Source organism: Aegilops tauschii, chromosome 4, assembly GCF_002575655.3.
Source record: "Aegilops tauschii subsp. strangulata cultivar AL8/78 chromosome 4, Aet v6.0, whole genome shotgun sequence".
In the NCBI taxonomy this organism is placed as follows: Eukaryota; Viridiplantae; Streptophyta; class Magnoliopsida; order Poales; family Poaceae; genus Aegilops; species Aegilops tauschii.
Window position 1 is genome coordinate 311,382,264 of NC_053038.3, and position 18,804 is coordinate 311,401,067.

Here is an 18,804-nt window from a genome sequence, read left to right on the forward strand (position 1 = left end):
TCACATTTGGAGAGTTGACGATGGAGAGAAAATTTATATTTGGTCTGATGCTTGGGTGCCCAATGCAGCTCACAGGAAAATAGTCACCCCTCGTGGACATAACATCATGTCAAAGTTTAAGGATGTTATTTATCTGGTTACAAGGCAGTGGGATGACGAGTTGGTAACTCTGACTTTTTTGGCAAATCGATGTTCAACATATTTTGTCTATTCCTTTGCCTCTCATGGCAAAGATGACTTCGTGCCATGGAATTTCAATAACATCCATCCAGTGTAAATGTATGCGGGCGATTTGATAATCGGCGTTGGAGATGCCCTTAGGCCAATTCTCTCCTATCTGATTCTCTCACATCCACTCAAGTTAGTAAATAAGACAAACTATCAACGAAAGAGCTTGCCGGTATGCACGGATGATTATCTACACATGGATTGGGTGATGTTTAATCACGCAACCTTTAAACATTAAGCATATCCTTTCTTTAAGCACGGATTTTCTTTTCCATGTAGTGACCCACAAGGGAAATGATACATTTAGTATTTTATACAGTTTTGCCAAAGCACATCTAGATGTGCCATAAGTATTGCACATTTAAGTCCTATGTCATTAATCTTACGTTAAGATTTGTGTGAATGTGCAATAACTAGAGCACATCTAGATGTGCCCTGGACACACCCTATTTTATAACGGTAATGATAACTGGCGAACATTCGCTCGAAGGGAGGGCCTAGCAAACGCCCGCATAGCCGACTGGTCGTGATCGAACGATGGCAATTTTCTTTGCGAGAAAATGTCTTCAAAAGTGAAACCTAACAACCCCCATAACTAAAGTTGTCACCTTTCAACATCTAAAACTGCCACCCAAATTGTTTGCAAATGCCATCCCCCGACGAAGGTTTGCTAGCTGTTGAGGTCCTTTAAGAACCATTGCAGTTATTCATTGTTATGTGCTAAAAATAAACTCACCTGAAACACAAACATAGCTCCGTTGATATACCCAATACTAACCCCCTGTTCGGATCCACTCTGCTCCACAGCTGCAACTCCCGGAGCGGAGGGAGCGGCAGTGCAATCGCATGGAGCGGCTCGGATCCAGCTCCTAGCACGGAGCGGAGTTTTGAAACTGGAGAGATACCGAACAGGCCTTAAATGTGCAAAAAGACACTGAAAAATTAAGCAAAAAAATTGGCCACAACGTCGAACACCCGGACTGCAAGAGGTATCACTGCTGTGCAGGGAAATAAAAATCAGCTATGTCTCTATCACGATGTGGAGCAAACAAGGCCACAACAGGAGCGCGTCACCATTTCGCCTTCCTTTTAAAGCGGGAGATGTATACCGCTTGATGAGTGAAAGGTTGAAAACTTTGGGACCGCTCCCCGATGATGGCACCCAGCGTGTCCCGTCCACTTGGGAAAGGGAAACCCTGCTCGGCGAGTCGGATGCTTATCGCTTTTCAGTTGGGCCGCGAGGCAAAGCGCGCGCGTATCTTTGCAGAAAATTGTCGTGGTCGCGGGCTCTCTGGATGGCACGTCGCTCCTGTAATAAACAAACAACCCAAGAAAGTCTCGAACTAAAAAGATGCGGATGAGAAAGCAGAAGGGAACGGGACAACCACGGATCAATATCTGACGTGAACTGGATGTGTGGACTCCGCGAGAGTTACAAATAAGCTGCCATAGCAACCTCTGATCATCCTTTGATTTGAGTGGAAAAAAACTGGATGTGGTTAGTGTTACTAATCTATGTTTCTCGCGTTGTGGCCCAGCGCGGATGGGTTGAATTCTTCTCGCTGCATGTGGGTGTGGGGATATGCCGGTTTCCTTCCAAAGTCAGGTAATGAAACCAACATTAAATCAATGTGTATATATATGAACTACTAGTACTACTGTGGGTTTATATTTAATATAAGAAGAAGTCAGGTTCTGTCCAACGCATGATTGCCGCGTTAGCCGTGATCGGACGTGAATATTCATTCCACGGGACAGGACACCGGCCGGTGGAGGAGGAGAAAATACTCTGAATGTGAGAGAGTTGGGGTTGGGGCCTAAGGAAGAGGATGAATCAAGAGCCATTAAGATTAGGACAAGTAATTAGAGTTGCTTACGGGCCACACCCACAACTGCGCGCGGTAAGAAGTGAAAGACGGGAGGGGTCTTGGCTCGCAAGCCGCCTCCGCACGCGGCACGCCTCTCTCTCTCTCTGGGAGTGACCGCGTGGAGCCTTATATAAGCCGGCCCTCGGTTCCTCCCCCCGGCCCAGTCTCTCTTCCTTGTTCCTAAACCCGCCTCTCTCTCCCTCTTTCACACACGCCTCTCCCTCTTCCTCTCGCTCCTCTCTCTCTCTCTCGGCGTCCATTTCCTCTTCTTCTTGCTAGTTTGCTTCAAAGTTGGGGCACGCGCGCGCGGAGATGTCTGAGGCGTCGGTTTTAAACCAGGCGGAGGTGGAGGACGCGGCGGCGGCGGCCGGGCTGGACCTGCCGCCGGGCTTCCGGTTCCACCCCACGGACGAGGAGATCATCTCGCACTACCTCACCCCCAAGGCGCTCGACCACCGCTTCTGCTCCGGCGTCATCGGCGAGGTCGACCTCAACAAGTGCGAGCCATGGCATCTCCCAGGTACACAACACACCCAAATTAAACTGCTCCTTTGCACTTTCTCTCATCTTGCTTGATCCCAGCCCCACCGGCCGCGGGAATCTTGCCTTACTTACTCGCGTGTTTCGTCCGGACAGGCAAGGCGAAGATGGGAGAGAAGGAGTGGTACTTCTTTTGCCACAAAGACCGCAAGTACCCGACGGGGACGAGGACGAACCGCGCCACCGAGAGCGGCTACTGGAAGGCCACCGGCAAGGACAAGGAGATCTTCCGGGGGAGGGGCGTCCTTGTCGGAATGAAGAAGACGCTCGTCTTCTACCTAGGCCGCGCCCCCCGCGGCGAGAAGACCGGCTGGGTCATGCACGAGTTCCGCCTCGAGGGCAAGCTCCCCCACCCGCTCCCGCGCTCCGCCAAGGTTTGCTTTCGCTCCTTCCGGATTCATTATTAAGTATTTCTCTCCTTAATTTCTTTCTGGGTTCATACATGATTTGCTAAATATGATATGATTTGCGTGCAGGACGAGTGGGCCGTGTCCAAGGTGTTCAACAAAGAGCTCACGGCCACCAACGGGGCAATGGCAGCGGCGGAGGCCGGGATCGAGCGAGTCAGCTCCTTCGGCTTCATCGGTGACTTCCTTGACTCTGGGGAGCTGCCGCCCCTCATGGACCCTCCCTTGGGCGGCGACGTCGACGAAGTCATCGATTTCAAGTCCACCTCTGCCTACGCCACCGGTGCCCATTCCGGGCTGCAGGTTAAGATGGAACAGCACATGCCGCAGCAGCCGCCGCACATGATGTACTCGAGCCCGTACTTCTCTCTGCCGGCCGCTAACTCCGGCGACATGTCGCCGGCGATCCGGAGGTACTGCAAGGCGGAGCAGGTCTCGGGGCAGACGTCTGCGCTCAGCCCGTCACGCGAGACCGGGCTGAGCACCGACCCCAACGCCGCCGGTTGCGCGGAGATCTCGTCGGCGGCGACACCGTCGTCTCAGAATCAAGACTTCCTTGACCAATTCGACGAGTACCCCGCCCTGAACCTCGCCGACATTTGGAAGTACTGAAGCCGGCCGGAGCTGCACCTACCACATCCACATGATTCTCGCTCGATCGGTTCTGGCTCGTTGATTAATTACTGAATTGGATTACTTAACTTGGTGTGTGATGCTGGTTAGTGGTTTGCTGATGCAGCATCATCTTCTTTCCGGAGGATTCTCGGGTGGGATCAGGTTACTATCCAGACAGACAGACAGACCTCCAGGGATTAGCTAGCTATAGGCTTCCTTAATTATGTTAATTAAATTAATTAGTCCTAGGTTCATATCTTGATCTGTGTGTACATATCACTACAACTATTCTGATTGTGATTAATTACTAGCAGTAGCAGCATGAGATGGAGTATACAATTAATGTGTGTAGATTAGGGGGGACGACTTCAGATCCATTTGTGAATCGATTAATTTGGGCGCCGTTGATGAGCCAGCCAGCTAGCGCTACTAGCTTTGTATGTACATGTACCACCATTGATCATTAATTGCTTGAGTTTGACATGTCACTATGTGAATGGATGCTTTGTGTTCTCTCTGTACCGCTTTAAGCTTGTTAATTAATCGCTGGGTTACTCCTTTGTGGGCGCAACTCGACGAGACGAGAGGCACTAGTACCAGTTCTGGTGCTGCTCATGGGGACCTTCCGAAATCTAGCAAGGGGAGATATGGGTGGATCATGGTTTTGGGCCGACGGATGGGGCCACCGCGGGCTTGGTTGGATCGTCCGATTATTCCCGGACCACGTCGTGGTCATGGCGTCCAGTTGGTGAACTCGACACACATAGACGTACTCCTGCTAGGCGCCGAGGTAGGCTACGTACAAGCTGCAGCCTTATCTCGTTTCGGAAAACCCTCGGTCCGCCCCGCCTCTCTCGTGTCTCCAAGGCTCCAAGCGATCAACCAACCCCAGCTCGACGCGGGGTGGGGGGGGGGGGGGGGGGGGGGGGGCGAAAACTTGTCGCTCACACACACGGCGGCCGACGGCGACGAGCGGGACGGGACGGGCCAGCCGCTCGCTCGCCCTCGATTTTGCGTGCGCGCACAGCACACACAGACACATACAGAGGTGAGGCGCGCCGGGAACCACTTGCTTTCCGGTGGACGCAAGCCGTGGCGAGTTTCGCGGCGATCTATTCGCTGTTCCCACGCGCTCGCTTCCTTCGTGCATCAAAACCCGGCCAAGACGAAGGCGGTGCAGCAAGGAAAAGGATGCGAGGATCAGCAGGAATCTTCCATCCATTCCTTTTTCTTTCTAGTGAAACAATCATTCATCCATTCATTCATTCAGAGTAGTGCTGCTGCGACACATGGAAATATTTATTCAAATTTAGAGCAGTACTAGTAGTTTATTACGGACGTCCGCTTGGCGAATATTCTGGGTTGCCCCTTAAAAAACAAGGAAAGGCTAAGCTAGACTCATGAAAACTAATATCGTGGGTGGGTCCTTGGGCTCCCGGAACTCGGATTGGATCATTAGCTGTCCAAGTCGCAGAGGCGCAGTGACGTCACAACTTTAGGCTCCACCGCCAGTGGCACCTTTTCTCCTTCTCCCTCCCCTTGCTATAGTTATAGGTTAGCCAACAAGTTGTTTAACTCCTCGTCAATGATCGCAGGGAGGAAGAGGGAGGTCTAAGACTAGCCACAGTGGGAGTAACTTCAGCAGTAACTTCAAGTCCAACTCAGCAAATTTGTCTATGTGGCAATGAGTTAATGAAGAGAGAGGTAGTTATAGTAACTTAGCTAGTTACTGTAACATCACACATATCAAAGCAAGATGAGTTTATAGCATAATAAATGAATTATTGCATGTTACCACGCATATGTTACTTTCCACTATAGAGGTAGTACTCCCTCCATTCCACAATGTAGTGCTTCCTCTTTGATCGTAAATTTAACTACCAAGACCGATTGCGGCGGGAGCAAAAATTATATCAGTGAATTCGTATTCGAAAGAAGTTTTTAATTATGTAATTTTTTCACCCGCCGCAGTCGGCCTCGTTCGTTAAATTTATGGTCAAAGTTCGACCTGGGGAAGCGCGGGCGTACTATATTTTGAAATGGAGGGAGTAACATAGAGTAGTAACATGCCCATGTTACTACTCTATGTTACTACCCATTGTGGCTAGTCTAAACAAACAAAGATGGTCAGGAAGGGTAGGAGGGTGCATCACCCATGTTGCCCCTAAGGATCCTCGATTAATTTATTTCCCTAAGGATTTGGTTAATTAATCCGATGTGGATGTCCAGGTGCAGGTTGCTTTCAGTCTGTTGATTAGGGCGCGGATTTTGTACCCATTTTATCCGGTGATTTGACAAGACACAGCCAGTGGCGGTTGACGTGGGGCCTCTTCCGTTTCCATGTTTTCTTTTCTTTTCACACAAGCATCTATAATAAGCATTCGTTTCTGCATCAGATTAGATATCAGGGATCGTTTGGGACGTGACCACTAACTACCAACACCCACAGGCCACCAACGCTACTCCCGGTCCAAGGTCTTGCATCCCGGCAGACCAAAGTTTCATTTGGTGATCCAGCAACCACAAAGCGTTGGCACAAACGGTATCGGCCGCTGAGATAATGCTGCACAACGATTTACAACTAGTAGTACGACGATGCGGTTCACACCTCGAGTTAGTTCATCGGCTATCAAAAGAGTAGTAGAAACTGGTGGCTGGTTCTCCTCTGTTTTCTCTGTCCAGTGGACCAGCGACACAGGAGCACTTCAAGAAGTAGACAGGACACACACTAATCTGAGACCGCTACATCGCATCTGCCTCTAGATTACTGGCTTAACATCTACACCTTGCACTTTTAGTAGTAGCAAGAGAAAGATTTGGCATAGCAAAATGGGATCCAGGAGTAATGGCTGATATGGACTCTCCACATACTTTTCGAGTGAGATGAGGTACCTTTTTCATAAAGTTTGCAATCCACCTTGACAGGAATGTTGTGTTCCCACACGGTCTCTATGATTCTACGCTTGACTTGTTTGGCTTGTGAGAGATAGATATGTGCTGTGCTACTTTTGTCCCCAGAAAGAAACTCTACTTTTAGACATAAGAAATCACTATAATGCAGCATAGTTTTTCTTGTTGGGGAACATAATGCGAGTTTATAGCTGGAAAACACATTCTGTACAGCATCCAGTACGGGTAGCGGGAGGTAACAGTTTTGCAGAGGAGTCGCTTGCATTTCTAGCTCTAGATAGGCCTTCATAGCATCGTTCTCTGTAGAAAAATGCTCTAAACATTGTAACTTCCAGGCACAGTTTTTGTACACTCATGTTTGATGTTTTTTTTTTTTAAGAATCACCAGGGGAGGAGTTCATCCATCTAAATATATTACTCAAAGTGGCCAAAATGCCAGAGGAGTGATTCAATTTATAAGGAAAACCGGATCGAAAACCTTACCTGAACGATGTTTTTGGTTTTGGGTGGTTTCTGGAGGAGGCATCAGTCCACGTCATGACGAGTTCGTTTCATCCACGTCGCCTTCTCGCCCAAGCGCGTTTTTAGTCTTTCTATCCAAGAAACTCTCACTCATCTTTCACTCTCTCTCATCTCCCTTTGTTTTCTAAGATGAAAATTGTCTTCGCCGATACTGTAGAAAAGTTCCGGCTATCAGCCGGTTCCTCTTAATGAAATTCGCAGCTGTCCTGCGTTAATTTCAAAATATATATAATGTAGAAAAGTTAACTGTACCGCTCTCCTGTTGAGCTTCAAAAAGTAATTTTTTGACCACAAATCACACAATGTCTCCAAGTTAAAAAAAAGGAATCGCACAGTTCTGCTGCTCGAAGCATTTACTTCCTCTCCCCGCGATTGAGCGGATCATGATTAATGCTTTAATTTAACTACAAGCCTTTGACTTAATTTTAACGAGAAGAGACATGGCACGACGATCTGCACATGGGTCAAACTTTGCCTAACCTTGATGGGCAAAAGATCCGTGCCGTATTAATTGGAGTAGAAGAGATGTACAAATCTTAGAGCTGACTTTGAATGACAAGACAGTCCATACCTCCGCAGCTAGCTTCGCTGCCGTGGCACACTTCTTTTTTCTAGCATACACGAGGTATGTTTCACATGGCATATTTGCCTCGCCTAATTAAGCAGGACACCTTTCTAACCTTGACGAGTCACCGCCTTACTGGTGTATGCGTAAACCTACACTTTCTCTCAGGATCTCATCTGTTTTCGTGTGGTTGGTAGGTACGCCCTATCTATACCTATGTCCAACGTCCTACACACAAGCGAATGAAACATAAGTTAGAGCATCTATAACCGACGGGTTGCAAATTTGGACACTCAAACATCCACAAATGCGCCCGCGCACAATGACCGGACGGGCCTTAAAATTTACCATTTACAACCATACACCCTATCTATAATGCCTAAATAGTTCATCACCATTAATCTATTTCTCTTAACACGCAGCCTGTCCACATCAGTGTTTCATATATAATTGCAAGGACCCACCACAGGTAGACAACATCTGATCCAATTTATCCTGCGGCTAGCTCACCTGCCAATTGCTGCAACCCAACACGTCATGCTAGCCCATACACCATCACGTCTGACTCATGATCTCCCATGGATGTCTGTTCCATTTCCTCAACGCCATATCCACTATCCCTCTACCATAATTGCCCAAGAAACTGAAGAATGAATTGCAGCAGTCCACGACCTTCACAGTTGAGCAGTCATGTCTTCAATATAAAGACATGCCTCGACTTGGCCTTTCCCACGTCTGCACACTCCTGTCAAAAATGCTCGTCGCCTTAGATTCTGCTCCCAATGGCCATAGGTTCGATGGAGCCTTGGCGCGCATTCACCCTGGCCTCTAGCCTTGCCACTGTTGCATGCTCTGCTAACTGGTGTTGCCATCAAAGAGTTACGATGGTGAATCCTCGCCTTCGATCTCGCTCGTAAAGACCCCGCTGAATAGCAGCGAGCAACCATAGCACCATCGTAAAGCCTACCATAATGCTCTGATGGAATCACCACTCATACATACCTCATGTCCAGACTATCCAATTATCCAGTATGCTGATGATACCATCTTGGTGGCTTAGGCAGATGCCAGACAACTGATGCACATTAAGAATCTCCTCAAGGTAGTCAGAGTCGGGATTCGGAGTCGGATTGGTTTTCCTCGGACAGAATCGAGTCGTAAGATCGAGTCGTGGAATCGAGGATTCTACTAGATTTACTCAAATAAGACATTTTGTATGCACAAAGGAAATTTATACGGGTTCTATATAGTTTTGACACTAAACATGGAGCAAAGAACGTACACATCAATGCTAGTTGTATTCCACTTCTTTTTACGGCTAACCTACCATCTAGCTCGCATGTATGGAACATATATGAGAGGGAAATATATAGAAGATTTAAACATTTAATGCACGAAATTTACTTATGTTCTTTTTAGAGTGCGTGAATAGTCGATCACTTGTCTATCTGACCTACAGTGCTAAACCTTGAAGGGTCTTTCTCTCCTTCTCTGATCAATCTTGAAGCATCCTCCTTTTCACGCCAATTCCATATGTCGACCAGCCTGATCCTCAATTTTGATCTAGGGTTTCTGAGAGCTAGATCAAAGGTGTCTACGGCTAAGCGTTTGGACTTGGGAGGGGAATAAAGGTCCATGAGGTATATGAAAAGGGGTTTGGATGATGGCATACTATATTGCTACAACTAAACAAATGGCTTAGATAAGTTAGTAGAATCGGATGTAGTCCATAGCATAGTCGGGATTGTACAGTTTTGTACAGGATTCTTTGATTTGGATCGTGACCCAACATGGATTCTACCTGATCTGGATTCATAGAGGGATTTGGATCGACATGCTTCCGTAGGGTTGTGAAGTTTTAGGATTCTAGCAGTCGAATCGGGATTCTGACTACCTTGAATCTCGTGCTGCATTATGCTGAGTACACAGGCCTAAAAGTCAATTATTCAAAGTCCATTATAATCTCTATCAACACTCCTACACATAAAATGGTTGAGCTATCCAACCTCATTGGCTACAAGATTGGCACTCTACCACATACTTATCTTGGGTTACCACTCTGTTTGCACAAACCCAGGGTAGAGGATTATGTTCCTATGTTGAAACGAATAGAAAGCAGGTTGTTGAGCTGTTCCACTATGTTGTCCACTGATGATAGATTAACTCTGTGAAATTAGTATTCACTAGTCTGTCTACCTTTGTTATGTGCACCTTGGAGATCCCAAAGACAGTGATCAAGCAAATTAACACATACCCCACGAATTGTTTTTGGAGGAAATACGGTACCCAAGAAAGAGGGACTGTCCATATATCATGGGATAGAGTATGCAAGGCCAAAGAGCAGGGAGGATTGGGAGTCCTTGACTTACAGATCCACAACCAAGCACTGCTCATCAAATTCCTCCATAAATTCTTCAACAAGTCTGATATCCCCTGGGTGAACATTATTTGGGAAACCCACTATCAAGACAAATTGCCAGGTGACAGCAAGGTAGGTTCTTTCTGGTGGAGGACAGTCCTGAAACATCTTCCTACCTTCAAACAACATGCATTATGTAAGGCAGGTCAAGGCAACACGGTACTGTTTTGGTCTGATAAATGGCAAGATCTTCCCCTCAATGTCAAATACCCAGAGTTGCACTCCTATGCTACCCAACAGAATATATCCTTGCTGACAGTACTGGAAATCAATGATATCCGTCTATTATTCCATAGGCCAATGTCTCAAGAAGCATTTGTGCAATACAATGCATTGCAAAAATTATTAAACAGCAGAATGGTATCAACAGGCAATGACATCTGGTCTTATACATGGACAGCTCCTAAGTACTCCTCCATCAAGATGTACAAAGCCATTCAGGGGAAGAACCAAGCTCACAATACATTCAAACTCCTTTGGAAAACAGCATGCCGTTTGAGACATAAAAATCTTCTTTTGGCTACTACTGCATGACAAAATCAGCACCAGGAATATGCTCCAACAAAGAAGTGTGTATCTAGAAGACTACAATTGTGCCATGTGCTCTGAATCCACTAAGGAAACGGTCACACATCTCCTCTGGGACTGCCCATTTGCATTGATGTGTTGGCATTCCATTGCACCCAACAAACATAGAGGCATGTCGACCTATGATGAAATCCACTTCTGCTTGGCTGCACTCCCCACAGAATTTGCTATGGACACGATTGTCATGGGCTGCTGGAGTATTTGGATGAGCAGAAATGATAAGATCTTCAGAAGAGCCACACCAACGGTCGACACTTGGAAATTTTATTTAAAAGAAGGAATGAAAGACACTGAATTAAGAGCTAAAGCAGACAAGATTCACACATGGATACAAAATAATCTTTAAGTTGTCATGATGTTTCACAAAACAAGCATTGGCTAATTGTTTTTTCTTGTCTTTTTGGCCTCAAAAAACCATAGCACCATCGTTGGTGCTGCTATATTGCTCTTTCTCTCTTTTGGATGTATCCATACGTGCATCGAGTATATGAGCTTTTCGGGGTAATCAGTTCACCACATCCATATATGTGCTGATATTGCAACTGAAAAATTCAGGGATGCTTCCGTCTATGCAGCCTCTTATACAAGTCATCGGCATGTCAGTGCGTTGGAGTTCCTGCCGTCCATGTGTTTTAATTTTGTTTTCAGCTGATACTTTCTTTCGTGGGAATGTTCGGTTGATACTTGAGCATTGAGCTCCCCACCGTATCTTATCTGAAGCCCTACATGGGTAGGCAATGCAAATTTCCATTTTGCATTTTTGTAAGTATCTATCTAATATTTTTGCAAATTTGTTTCATACAGCTGCCCTGAAGAGATTTCATATCAAAACTGTTGCCCTTCGATGAATTAGCTAACATACCACTTCAGTTAACATCCAATTATTTTCGCAAAAGAAAAAGTTAACATCCAATTATATATAACAGACACGTCTTTATTGTCAGTAGACTACACGTACAATACTGTTTTTTCAGCCAGGTCATATGTCTTGCTACCTTGCTTTTTCTGATATAAAGTTGCATATACTAAACAAGTGGTCTGGCATCATTGTGCCTATATAAACATATGTCGTAAAATCAAATTGTCCTACATCAAACAATCTGCCATGCATACAATGAGATGGGCTTTCCATCCTCTACAGTCCATAAAACAGAATGTCCAAATCTAACCATTTCATGGTAAATTGGAAATATTTATACCAAGAAACCCTAACAATACATTACTGCCCTTAAGTTCACATTATATTGCTCGTAATATCTTACACTCAGAAGTGCAAGTCATCACCAAATCACTCTGTACATTTTAGTATCTGATATATTTGAGTACCCAATTATTGATCCAAGTATCATTTATCCTTCATACATGAATTACTTATGCTCATGTATAGCTAACCATCTCCCGCAGCAATGCGCGGGGTATCATCTAGTTTCCAAAACAACTATTACATGCAGCGCCATGCACAACGATCATCCTGTCTGTCTTGGGCTAGGTGGGCTGTCAAAACACATCGAAAATTGCTCATACTTAATATTTTCACACCGTATTAGTCCCAGCTCGCCACGTGACGAGCTAGTCGATGGCTTAAATAGTCGGGTCGTGCAGAAGCGATGTGTTTCTGACATCATTGGATCCTTTATAAAGAAGATAGACTGTTAATATGAATCACATAGAAGATTCATAGTCAGGGTTATATCCTTCACAAGGGAAACATTCATGTCCGTACTACTTTTTATGAATTACAATTTGTGGAAAAAAAATCGATGAACAAAATAAAAAATCTACTGTCATTATAGTAGGGGTATCAACGTACATGAACGAGACGAACTTGACACTCCATGAACAATATTAGTTAATGAAATGCAGTCTAGTGTTAAGTTATCTCGCTCACGCAACGAGAATTGATAGACCTACACAACAAGAGAGAAGCTTGTCGCCATGCGGCAACGCGGCTATTTAAGCCGATCGGCGTCCACCTTGCCCGGCGATATGGGACTAAAATTTGGGTGCATCGATGAAAGAGGACGGAGCTTCAGTCGGTGCAGGTGGGACCGCAAGGACCAACAACGGGGTTGGCGGACGGGCCCGGGCGCGCCCAGGCGCCCCCATATACGTCCCATATTTGGGTTGAATATGAGGGATGCCGGTCAGCTTGGGCATTTGAGGCCCGTTTAAGATGCTCGTTTGCGTCGAAATTTCATGACCGGTCAGTGATCGGGCTGCCTGTCCAGATGTATAAGGCAGGTTTGAGACGCCTGGGTGTAAATGCTCTTAAAGTGGTATTTTTGCCCATGGCTCGATTACCATAAACAAAGTTGGAGGCACCGTTCCTGTTCGGTTCCAACAATAACAAAACATGAAAGCAAGGCAACTCATGTACTCCTTTCTTCCTAAAATATAAGGCGCGGTTGATTTTTTATGGTCTTTGAGGCACGACTTTAACCATTAATATATATGAAAGTATATGGATTGAACATGTATAAATGTCATCGTTGTATTTGTCTTGCAAAAAAAATTATTTCATATATATGTACACTAATTTTATAGACATATAATACATGAAAATTATAGTTAAACTTGTGCAACGAAGACCAGAAAAGTCAAACTGCGCATTATATTTTGGGAAGGAGGGAGTATGTGAGTGTGCGTGAGAGCCTCCACAAACGAGAGGACATACACATACATGTAGTACGTATGATCTATAATACTGCCTACTGGCGTCTCCGGTCTCAGCTGCACACTTGAAAAAGTGTTGTACCTTACAGGTCAAATGAAAACCTGTAGTTTTATGTGGCGGGAATGCGTCTCACGACACTTGTAGCCTGAGGATACGTTTCGCGATGACAACCTTGCAAACTCCCATGAACTTAGAGAGTTTTGGAGGGAATGAAAACACCATAATAAATGTGCGTTAAACCAGACAAGGATGCTATTTTGGAACCATCCTAAGGATGTTTGCTCCTTTGCCACTCCAACATTTATATGTCTCCATCGATCTTAAGCCCATCATTGTCAATGGCTGCATTTTCTTTTTTATACAATGGGACGCCATGTTGATTTCCATTAGAGAAACTACCAATATACACTACGGAGTTCGTTTTAAAAAAACATCAAAGGGAGTAGGATTTTCTACATTTATCCCACTACAATGAAAGGAAACAAGCAAAACACCCGACTACAAGTAACAATTTCTCCGTATCAGGAGAACATAGAAAGCTCTTATCCTAGAGCAAACAACATAAAAGCAGCACATTTCCTATTCGGCACATAGAGGCACACCCCCACCCCTACCTCCATCGATGCTACATGAGGTGGCCCATTTAAAAGGTATACCAGGGCAGTTCGATCGCTGGTTTTGGGATGCTTCTAGAAGCTTCCCAGCCAGGTTTTTTTATCTTGGTTTTTTGGGATCAGTTTTGTTTTATTTTTATTTATTTTTTCTTTTTATTTTCTTTAATATTTATTTTTTCACAATGCACAAACTTATTTTAATATCGATGAACATTTTTCAAACTCAATGACTTTTTTCAAGGTAGATGAATCTTTTTCCAAAATTGAAGTTTTTTAAAATGCATGTTTGTATTTCAAATTCTTGAATTTTTCCTAAATTAATGAACTTTTTTCAATTTCATGAACTTTTATCAAATTTTGGTGATTGTTTTTTAAAAAATTGATAATTTTTTTGCAAAAAATATAAGAACTATTTCGAATTCCATGAACTTACTCAAATTTTGACATTTTTTATTTAACCTCTTTTATTTTTTTTCCAAAATTCAAAGGTTGGCCGAGCTCCATGCGACATGCTAATGGGCCGCAGCCCACGTGCGTTCTGTGCGGGTACAAAGTTCCTTGATCGGGCGATTGAGGCCGGGGAGCTCCTCCTAATCGGCGCTGTATGCGCCGGGCAGCTTGGTTTTTGGTCGGCCCATTTACAAGAGCTGGGCGCTCGCCTGCTCCGAGCGCTCGACTCGCGCTGCCTTGTCGCCCGCTGGCTCTAGCACTGTTTGAATGGTCGCGGTTGCCTAGTTGACCGGTCAACCGTTAACTCTAAAAAAAAGTTTTCTTTACAAAAGATCAAAAATTCGAGAATTCAAAAAGGTTCACGGAGTTTGAAAAAGGTTCATCCAAATTTGAAAAGATTTCATCAAATTCGAAAAGGTTCATCGACTTTGAAAAAAGTTCATTGATTTTTAGAAAAATAATTATAATTTGAAAAAAGTTCATTGAAGTTATAAAAGTTCATCATTTTCGAAATTGTTCATTAAATTTTGTTCACCAATTAGAAAATGTTCAGGAATTTAAAAAAATGTTCCCATTTTTAAAATTGTTCAAAAACAATTCAGAAAAATGTGCCCGTTCTAATTTTTGAGTTTCGAAATTGTTCATTTTAAAATTTTTGTCCACAAATTTCAAAAAATGTTCTAGTAGTTCAAAACATGTTCCCGTTTTCAAAAACTGTTCGCAATTTTAAAAAATGTGCATGTTTTCATTTTTTCAGGAGTTTCAGAATTGTTCAGTTTCTAATATTTTTTCAGAAATTTCAAAAAATGTTCGGGGCGGTGCAAAACATGTTCCTGTTTTCAAAAATTGTCACAAATTTACAAAATGTGCACGTTTTCATTTTTTTAGGAGTTTTGAAAGTGTTCAGTTTCAAATTTTTGTTCATAAATTTCAAAACATGTTTGGGCTGTTCAAAACATGTTCCCTTTCCAAAATCGTCCGCAATTTTCAAATATGTGCATGTTTTCATTTTTTCAAGAGTTTTCGAAATTGTTCGGTTTCAATTTTTTCAAAAAAATTCTTGTTTTCACATTCTTCAAAATAAATTCACATTTTCAAATTTTGTCTGGAATTTTAAAAAATGTTCCTGATTTTTCCAAATATTGCAGTTTATTTTTGCAAATCAGCAATTTGTTTGTGTGTCACATATCCCTTCGGTTTTTTTAATAAAAAATGCTTTTGAAATTCAAAATATAATTTGGATCTGCGCTGCGGGATTGGTTCTTTAAGCTTGGCGCTGCATTAGAATTGGTAACGATTGCTAGCTCAACTGTTAGTACCACTGTAGGTATAGTGTTAGGTCCAGGGTTTGAATTCTCATGACCGTGGTATTTCTTTTTTAGCTACAGCGCACTGTAGTTCGCTATATACATGGGCCGGCCGAGTTGGACACCCGCCTGCGCGAAACTGCGCCTCTTTGCCGCATCGAGCAACGAGTAGGATCTCCCTGCATCCTATTCGGCGCGCAGGTCGCCGCGGAGTGACTGCGCACGCACCCCCCCTTGCCTGCTGGAGTTTCTATGGGCCGACCCATTTTAGGGATTCACCACAACCGGTTTTGGGAAGGTTTTAGAAGATTCCCTGAACTGGTTTTTTTTGTTTTTCTTTAATACTTATTTCGGTTTTTCTATTTTTATTTTTATTTTTTTCCTTTTTCTGTTTTCTTTTTGGGGTTTCTTCTGTTTTACGTTTTTCTTTTTCATTTTTATTCTTGTTTTTTCAATTTGTGAAAATCATTTAAATTCGTGACATTTACTTTCATTTTCAGTTTGCTAACCTCTTTCAAACTCGTGAACATTTTTTCAAATCATTAACAGATTTTGAAAATGTGTACTTTTTTACTTTTCACTTTTTTTGTGAATTTTCTTTGCAAATTCGGGAACATTGTTTGCTTCATCAAATTCAAAAAATGTCATCAATGGAATTTTTTTCCAAAAATTAAAAAAATGTTCATCAAATTAAAAAAAATCATTATATATAAAAATTGTCATCCAAATTAAAAAAAATTCATCAAATCCAAATTTGTTCATCAATTTTTAAGATACTGTCATCAAATTCCAAATGTGTCTATTTAATTCAAATTTTATTCCTCCATTTTTTCAATAAAAATGTTCTTGAATAAAAAAATTGTTCATCAAGTTCAAAAAATGTTCATCGAATTTAAAATTTGTTCATCAAATACAAAAAATATTCGTCATTATTAGAGAATTCTCATGAAAATTTGTTCATCAAACTAAAAAAATGTCATTCTTTTAAAATCAAAATATTTTTTTGAATTCAAGATTTGTTTTTGAATTCAGTGAACAATTTGTTAATCCGTGAGAATTTATCATTTCCCGAACATTTTTTCAAATCATGAATAATGTTTGAATTCACTACCATTTCACAATTTGCAACTTTTTTTGAAACCCTGAATTATCTGAAAAAGAAAAAAATATTAAACAGAAAAGGCAAAAAAAAAAACCAAGGTGCTTCCCTCTTTTTCCGGCCCCGCACATGGGCTGGCACACGAGGGCCGCGGTGGGGGGTGCGCTCGCTGATTCCTGGGATTGTACGCGCCAAATAGGAGGTCGCGCTTGAGGCTCCGATTAGGAGCACTCGAAAAGCTAGCCCGCAAAAAAGCACAACCCACGAGCATAACCAGGCTCGAAGGAAATAACCGCTAGAGCTATATCCTGCTTACTACGAGACGTAACTCTAGCTCGCCTCTGGAGTCCAAATGTATGGGTCGGCGGGTTAACGTGTTTTCTCACTCGGTCATTGTTCGTTTCCTCGCTCGCTCGTTATAGTAGATATTTTCTACTTGTTTCCTGTACACTGCTGGACTGGTCCGGTATTGTTTTTTCTTTCTTTTTTCCTCTCGTTTTTGTTTCTTTCTCTGTCACCATCGTTCTTCTTGGATTTCATAGTGTTTCATTGTTTTGCATCGGTTTCTTTGTTTTTCTTTCCTATTTGTATTCACTTTTTCTTTAGTTCTCTTTGCTTTTCTCAGTTTTCATCTATTTTTATTTGTTTTTCAGTAAGTTCCACTGCTTCACATTGGTTTCTTCCTTTTTTTGTTTTCGTTTCCCATCATATTTAATTTCCTTTTTATTTTTTCCAATTTTTTTGGTTTCCGTTGTTTCTTTTTGGTTTTCATCATGTTTTGTTTTTCATTTTTTTGACACATGTCTACTTTTTTCATACACATTCCAAATTTTTGTTATACAAGAGAAACATTTATTTGTACAAGATTTTCATTTTTTGATGTTTTCAACATATTTCTATTTTTTCACACAGAATGCACATTTTTTATATACATCAAACAAAATTTTATGCATGTTTTAACATTTTAAAATGCATGATTACATTTATTTTTATTACAAGTTCTAATGTCTATTTTTTCGTACACGTTGTGCATTTTTTATATACATGTTTAAGATTTTAAAATACATGTCTACTTTTTTCGTACATATTGATATTTTTTGTATACACGAGGAACATTTTTTTCTATACATAATTAATAGTTTCAATCATGAAAAGGAATCAATCAACCTGGTTCACTCGGTGAGGCTTAAAAAGAAGTCCTTGCGCTTTTTGATGTTCCTTGGCAGTACCTGAAAATACTGTCAGGATATAGGTGGCGACTCCCAGATGGAAACACGCACTACTCCGGGATGCTGCTAACGCGACACTACAATCAGAGACCTTTCGACGAAATTGTGTGCGATGCATTAATCGCAAACGGTGATGTAAAAAACCCGTCAAAAAGATGCAAAACGTTTGCGATGGCGGATACATCAAACACGGTTCATATTCTTATTACGTTTGCGATGCGTGACATACGGTTAATCCATAAGAACTGTTTGTGACGAGACAGAACAACAGAAACAGGCAGCTATATCATGGTGTGTGCGATACACGGCATACAGTTCGCTCGGATGAACTGTTTGCTACTCCCTCCATTTCAAAATAAGTGACTCAACATTGCACTAATTTTAGTACAAAGTTAGTGCAATGTTGAGTCACTTATTTTGGGACGGAGGGAGTATTTGGGAATGCAACAAAAACGGTTAGCCAGATCAGGGTGTGTGCGATATATGACATGCGGTTCACTTGGACGAACTGTTTCAATTAGGGAACACAACAGAAACTATTCAGTTTAACAAGATGTGTGTGATATGCGGCATACAGTTCACATAGATGAACTGTTTGCGATTAGCCAAAAGAACACAAACGATTCGTGTAAAGAAGATGTGTGTGATACGCGGCAAACAGCCCACTTGGATGAACTGTTTGCGATGAGAAAATATAACATAGACGGTTACTACAGTCAATTCGTGTGCGATTCTACGTGTAGAAAAAATTAGAAGAGCGCGCGCGGAA

General features: G+C 42.7%; 1 protein-coding gene across 1 annotated transcript; it reads left to right on the plus strand.

Annotated features, from left to right (window-relative positions):
- Nucleotides 1-2,256: 2,256 nt before the first annotated feature.
- Nucleotides 2,257-4,155, plus strand: LOC109747913 (NAC domain-containing protein 92). Its single transcript, XM_020306960.4, has 3 exons — nucleotides 2,257-2,616; nucleotides 2,733-3,010; nucleotides 3,113-4,155. The coding sequence occupies exons 1-3, from the start codon at nucleotides 2,409-2,411 to the stop codon at nucleotides 3,653-3,655; spliced, it is 1,029 nt and encodes a 342-aa protein (XP_020162549.1). The 5' UTR covers nucleotides 2,257-2,408; the 3' UTR covers nucleotides 3,656-4,155.
- Nucleotides 4,156-18,804: the final 14,649 nt, after the last annotated feature.

Excerpts from the sequence above, each read along its gene's own strand:
- LOC109747913 (XM_020306960.4), top strand. The coding sequence starts at position 2,409 with ATGTCTGAGGCGTCGGTTTTAAACCAGGCGGAGGTGGAGGACGCGGCG. Across the intron at positions 2,617-2,732 it reads CGAGCCATGGCATCTCCCAG|GCAAGGCGAAGATGGGAGAG; the intron begins GTACACAACACA and ends TCGTCCGGACAG. Across the intron at positions 3,011-3,112 it reads CGCTCCCGCGCTCCGCCAAG|GACGAGTGGGCCGTGTCCAA; the intron begins GTTTGCTTTCGC and ends ATTTGCGTGCAG.